This window comes from Procambarus clarkii, chromosome 34 (assembly GCF_040958095.1).
Source record: "Procambarus clarkii isolate CNS0578487 chromosome 34, FALCON_Pclarkii_2.0, whole genome shotgun sequence".
Taxonomy (NCBI): Eukaryota; Metazoa; Arthropoda; class Malacostraca; order Decapoda; family Cambaridae; genus Procambarus; species Procambarus clarkii.
Window position 1 is genome coordinate 2,586,006 of NC_091183.1, and position 5,824 is coordinate 2,591,829.

The 5,824-nt window shown below is 45.7% G+C and overlaps 1 protein-coding gene across 1 annotated transcript; it reads right to left on the bottom strand.

Annotated features, from left to right (window-relative positions):
* Positions 1-2,157: 2,157 nt before the first annotated feature.
* On the bottom strand, positions 2,158-4,275 carry LOC138370907 (mucin-2-like). Its single transcript, XM_069335566.1, has one exon. It carries the CDS (start codon positions 4,273-4,275, stop codon positions 2,158-2,160), a length of 2,118 nt encoding a protein of 705 aa, XP_069191667.1.
* Between the last annotated feature and the right edge of the window lie 1,549 nt (positions 4,276-5,824).

Below are 5,824 nucleotides of genomic sequence, written 5' to 3' on the forward strand. Positions count from 1 at the left end.
TTTTTCGAAAAAAACATGTCTTTACCTGTCACAGATGTGGCATCTATATAGTAGGTATATAAAAACACGTGAGTATGCGAATGAAACGTTGTGTCAAAATTTCAAAGCAATCGGTGAAGAACTTTCGGAGATTATAGCGATTTTGAACAAACAAACATTTACATTTATATTTATATAGATAGCGTGTGTGTTGCTCTTACATGCAGCAGATGTCGCTATTTAAAAAAAAAATGTTTTTACCTGTCACAGGTGTGGCATCTGTACGTATACTCATGAAATGAACAGTATGATAAACAACACCATAATAATAACAGGAATAAGAACGTAATAAGGGGGTAATAACAGGAATAAGAACGTAATAAGGGGGTAATAACAGGAATAAGAACGTAATAAGGGGGTAATAACAGGAATAAGAACGTAATAAGGGGGTAATAACAGGAATAAGAACGTAATAAGGGGGTAATAACAGGAATAAGAACGTAATAAGGGGGTAATAACAGGAATAAGAACGTAATAAGGGGGTAATAACAGGAATAAGAACGTAATAAGGGGGTAATAACAGGAATAAGAACGTAATAAGGGGGTAATAACAGGAATAAGAACGTAATAAGGGGGTAATAACAGGAATAAGAACGTAATAAGGGGGTAATAACAGGAATAAGAACGTAATAAGGGGGTAATAACAGGAATAAGAACGTAATAAGGGGGTAATAACAGGAATAAGAACGTAATAAGGGGGTAATAACAGGAATAAGAACGTAATAAGGGGGTAATAACAGGAATAAGAACGTAATAAGGGGGTAATAACAGGAATAAGAACGTAATAAGGGGGTAATAACAGGAATAAGAACGTAATAAGGGGGTAATAACAGGAATAAGAACGTAATAAGGGGGTAATAACAGGAATAAGAACGTAATAAGGGGGTAATAACAGGAATAAGAACGTAATAAGGGGGTAATAACAGGAATAAGAACGTAATAAGGGGGTAATAACAGGAATAAGAACGTAATAAGGGGGTAATAACAGGAATAAGAATGGGATCGTTAGAGAAAACAAGGGAAAGAAAAAGAAAAGAAAGAAAGATAAAGGGAAGGGTAGGCTTATGTTAGGTCACGTTTGTTAGAAAATTTAGAACATTTGAGTATATACTGTGAAAGGGAAGAGTCCACAGCAACAAAGCCAGGACTCAAGTTCATGTTGGGTACATTGTGTATTAGAGCCGATTCTACAAGACGGCGTCTGTGTAGAGTAGAGGCAGGAAAGATTATTTTGGAGGAAGACCAATCAATAAGTTGATTAGAATCCCCCACATGACAGAAGAAAGCATTGTTAGTGTCTGCAGACTTAACAATTCTTTTGTGTTCTTTAAGTCTGTCATTCAGTGTACGGCCAGTTTCACCAAAGTATTGGAGAGGACAAGACGAACAGGAAATAGAGTAGACACCAGCAGCATTAGAAGCAGGAGGAGCAGTGTGAACTAGATTGCTACGGTGTGTTTGTTTGTCGAAAGGCGAGTTTAATGTCAAGAGGACGAAAGGTATTGGTAAAAGTTTTGAGTTCAGATATGAAGGGAAGGCATAGTACAGTGCTACTAGTGTTGGAAACAGGTTTAGGATGAAAGAAATTTCGTTTAGCTTGAGAGTGGGCACAGTTGATGAAATGCAAAGGATAACCAAGGCGAGAGAATGATTTGTAGATAAAGGCAATTTCAGAATCCAGAAACTGAGGGTCGCTGATGCGTAGAGCGCGGAGGAAGAGAGAGACGAGGACACTTTTCTTAACAGAAGGAGGATGGTAGGAAAAGAAGTGAATGTACATGCCACTATGCATGGGTTTACGGTAGACAGAGAAAGAGAACCCAGACACAGAGCTGAAAACATGAACATCAAGAAACGGAAGGAGGGAATTAGATTCCCACTCAACTTTGAAATGGATAGAAGGAGCCAGATTGTTAAGAGAGGCGAGGAAAGGCTGGAAAAGATTAAGGTCATGAGGCCATAAAGCAAAAATGTCATCAACATAGCGAAGCCAGAGAGAGGGACGAGTATCAATAGAAGGAAGAAGAACAGTTTCGAAGTATTCCATGTAGAGATTAGCAAGAACAGGGGAGAGAGGGGAACCCATAGCCACACCGAAAGTTTGCGTGTAGTGTACTACTACTTTCCAGTAGTAGTAGTAAAGTAAAAGCCTACGAGGGAGCCTTTTATTCCCTCTTTTGGAGAATTATATGTGACGGGAGGAAGCAGTTGAGACATGCTTTTCTGCTGGGAAAAGCTAAACGGCTTCTCGTAGTCTTGGTTTCCACCACTTACACGTGTCATTATGAGAGTGGGAGATGATGTCGTCATGTCCACATCTGTCATTATGAGAGTGGGAGATGATGTCGTCATGTCCACATGTGTCATTATGAGAGTGGGAGATGATGTCGTCATGTCCACATGTGTCATTATGAGAGTGGGAGATGATGTCGTCATGTCCACATCTGTCATTATGAGAGTGGGAGATGATGTCGTCATGTCCACATCTGTCATTATGAGAGTGGGAGATGATGTCGTCATGTCCACATCTGTCATTATGAGAGTGGGAGATGATGTCGTCATGTCCACATCTGTCATTATGAGAGTGGGAGATGATGTCATGTCCACATCTGTCATTATGAGAGTGGGAGATGATGTCGTCATGTCCACATCTGTCATTATGAGAGTGGGAGATGATGTCGTCATGTCCACATCTGTCATTATGAGAGTGGGAGATAATGTCGTCAAGTCCACATCTGTCATTATGAGAGTGGGAGATGATGTCGTCATGTCCACATCTGTCATTATGAGAGTGGGAGATAATGTCGTCATGTCCACATCTGTCATTATGAGAGTGGGAGATAATGTCGTCAAGTCCACATCTGTCATTATGAGAGTGGGAGATGATGTCGTCATGTCCACATCTGTCATTATGAGAGTGGGAGATGATGTCATGTCCACATCTGTCATTATGAGAGTGGGAGATGATGTCGTCATGTCCACATCTGTCATTATGAGAGTGGGAGATAATGTCGTCATGTCCACATCTGTCATTATGAGAGTGGGAGATGATGTCGTCATGTCCACATCGGTCATTATGAGAGTGGGAGATGATGTCATGTCCACATCTGTCATTATGAGAGTGGGAGATGATGTCGTCATGTCCACATCTGTCATTATGAGAGTGGGAGATGATGTCGTCATGTCCACATCTGTCATTATGAGAGTGGGAGATGATGTCATGTCCACATCTGTCATTATGAGAGTGGGAGATGATGTCGTCATGTCCACATCTGTCATTATGAGAGTGGGAGATGATGTCGTCATGTCCACATCTGTCATTATGAGAGTGGGAGATGATGTCGTCATGTCCACATCTGTCATTATGAGAGTGGGAGATGATGTCGTCATGTCCACATCTGTCATTATGAGAGTGGGAGATGATGTCATGTCCACATCTGTCATTATGAGAGTGGGAGATGATGTCGTCATGTCCACATCTGTCATTATGAGAGTGGGAGATGATGTCGTCATGTCCACATCTGTCATTATGAGAGTGGGAGATAATGTCGTCAAGTCCACATCTGTCATTATGAGAGTGGGAGATGATGTCGTCATGTCCACATCTGTCATTATGAGAGTGGGAGATAATGTCGTCATGTCCACATCTGTCATTATGAGAGTGGGAGATAATGTTGTCAAGTCCACATCTGTCATTATGAGAGTGGGAGATGATGTCGTCATGTCCACATCTGTCATTATGAGAGTGGGAGATGATGTCATGTCCACATCTGTCATTATGAGAGTGGGAGATGATGTCGTCATGTCCACATCTGTCATTATGAGAGTGGGAGATAATGTCGTCATGTCCACATCTGTCATTATGAGAGTGGGAGATGATGTCGTCATGTCCACATCTGTCATTATGAGAGTGGGAGATGATGTCATGTCCACATCTGTCATTATGAGAGTGGGAGATGATGTCGTCATGTCCACATCTGTCATTATGAGAGTGGGAGATGATGTCGTCATGTCCACATCTGTCATTATGAGAGTGGGAGATAATGTCGTCAAGTCCACATCTGTCATTATGAGAGTGGGAGATGATGTCGTCATGTCCACATCTGTCATTATGAGAGTGGGAGATAATGTCGTCATGTCCACATCTGTCATTATGAGAGTGGGAGATGATGTCGTCATGTCCACATCTGTCATTATGAGAGTGGGAGATGATGTCGTCATGTCCACATCTGTCATTATGAGAGTGGGAGATAATGTCGTCAAGTCCACATCTGTCCCTACACAGCTGTGGAGGGACCCGCTCCACACCCACCACAGGTGTGGAGGGACCCGCTCCACACCCACCACAGGTGTGGAGGGACCCGCTCCACACCCACCACAGGTGTGGAGGGACCCGCTCCACACCCACCACAGGTGTGGAGGGACCAGCTCCACACCCACCACAGGTGTGGAGGGACCCGCTCCACACCCACCACAGGTGTGGAGGGACCAGCTCCACACCCACCACAGGTGTGGAGGGACCCGTACCACACCCACCACAGCTGTGGAGGGACCCGCTCCACACCCACCACAGCTGTGGAGGGACCCGCTCCACACCCACCACAGCTGTGGAGGGACCCGCTCCACACCCACCACAGCTGTGGAGGGACCCGCTCCACACCCACCACAGCTGTGGAGGGACCCGCTCCACACCCACCACAGGTGTGGAGGGACCCGCTCCACCAGTGTCCGATGGCTGGCACAGTCAGCGTGAATATTATTGAAAGGAGCGCGTCAAGCCGGGTATTGCTCAATGTATCTGAGAAAGACTTCACATATCTGTGACGCTGTGACGCTAAATGAATCATTAATAACATATTCCCTTACTCTTCAGGTATATTGTATGAAGGGAGTCTAAAGCACGGAAGAATGTATTGCAATACACAATATCTATTGACCAATGTGAAGCACATTTATAGGAAACGTAACTCACTCACATACAGGCTGCCACACACACAGTACACAGGCTGCCACACACACAGTACACAGGCCGCCACACACACAGTACACAGGCTGCCACACACACAGTACACAGGCTGCCACACACACAGTACACAGGCCGCCACACACACAGTACACAGGCTGCCACACACACAGTACACAGGCTGCCACACACACAGTACACAGGCTGCCACACACACAGTACACAGGCTGCCACACACACAGTACACAGGCCGCCACACACACAGTACACAGGCTGCCACACACACACAGTACACAGGCCGCCACACACACAGTACACAGGCTGCCACACACACAGTACACAGGCTGCCACACACACAGTACACAGGCCGCCACACACACAGTACACAGGCTGCCACACACACAGTACACAGGCCGCCACACACACAGTACACAGGCCGCCACACACACAGGCCGCCACACACACAGTACACAGGCTGCCACACACACAGTACACAGGCGCCACACACACAGTACACAGGCTGCCACACACACAGTACACAGGCCGCCACACACACAGTACACAGGCTGCCACACACACAGTACACAGGCTGCAACACACACAGTACACAGGCCGCCATACACACAGTACACAGGCCGCCACACACACAGGCCGCCACACACACAGTACACAGGCTGCCACACACACAGTACACAGGCTGCCACACACACAGTACACAGGCTGCCACACACACAGTACACAGGCTGCCACACACACAGTACACAAGCTGCCACACACACAGTACACAGGCTGCCACACACACAGTACACAGGCTGCCACACA

Bases quoted from the DNA above. Each gene is read 5' to 3' on its own strand.
- LOC138370907 (XM_069335566.1), bottom strand. From the start codon at position 4,275: ATGACAGATGTGGACATGACGACATCATCTCCCACTCTCATAATGACA.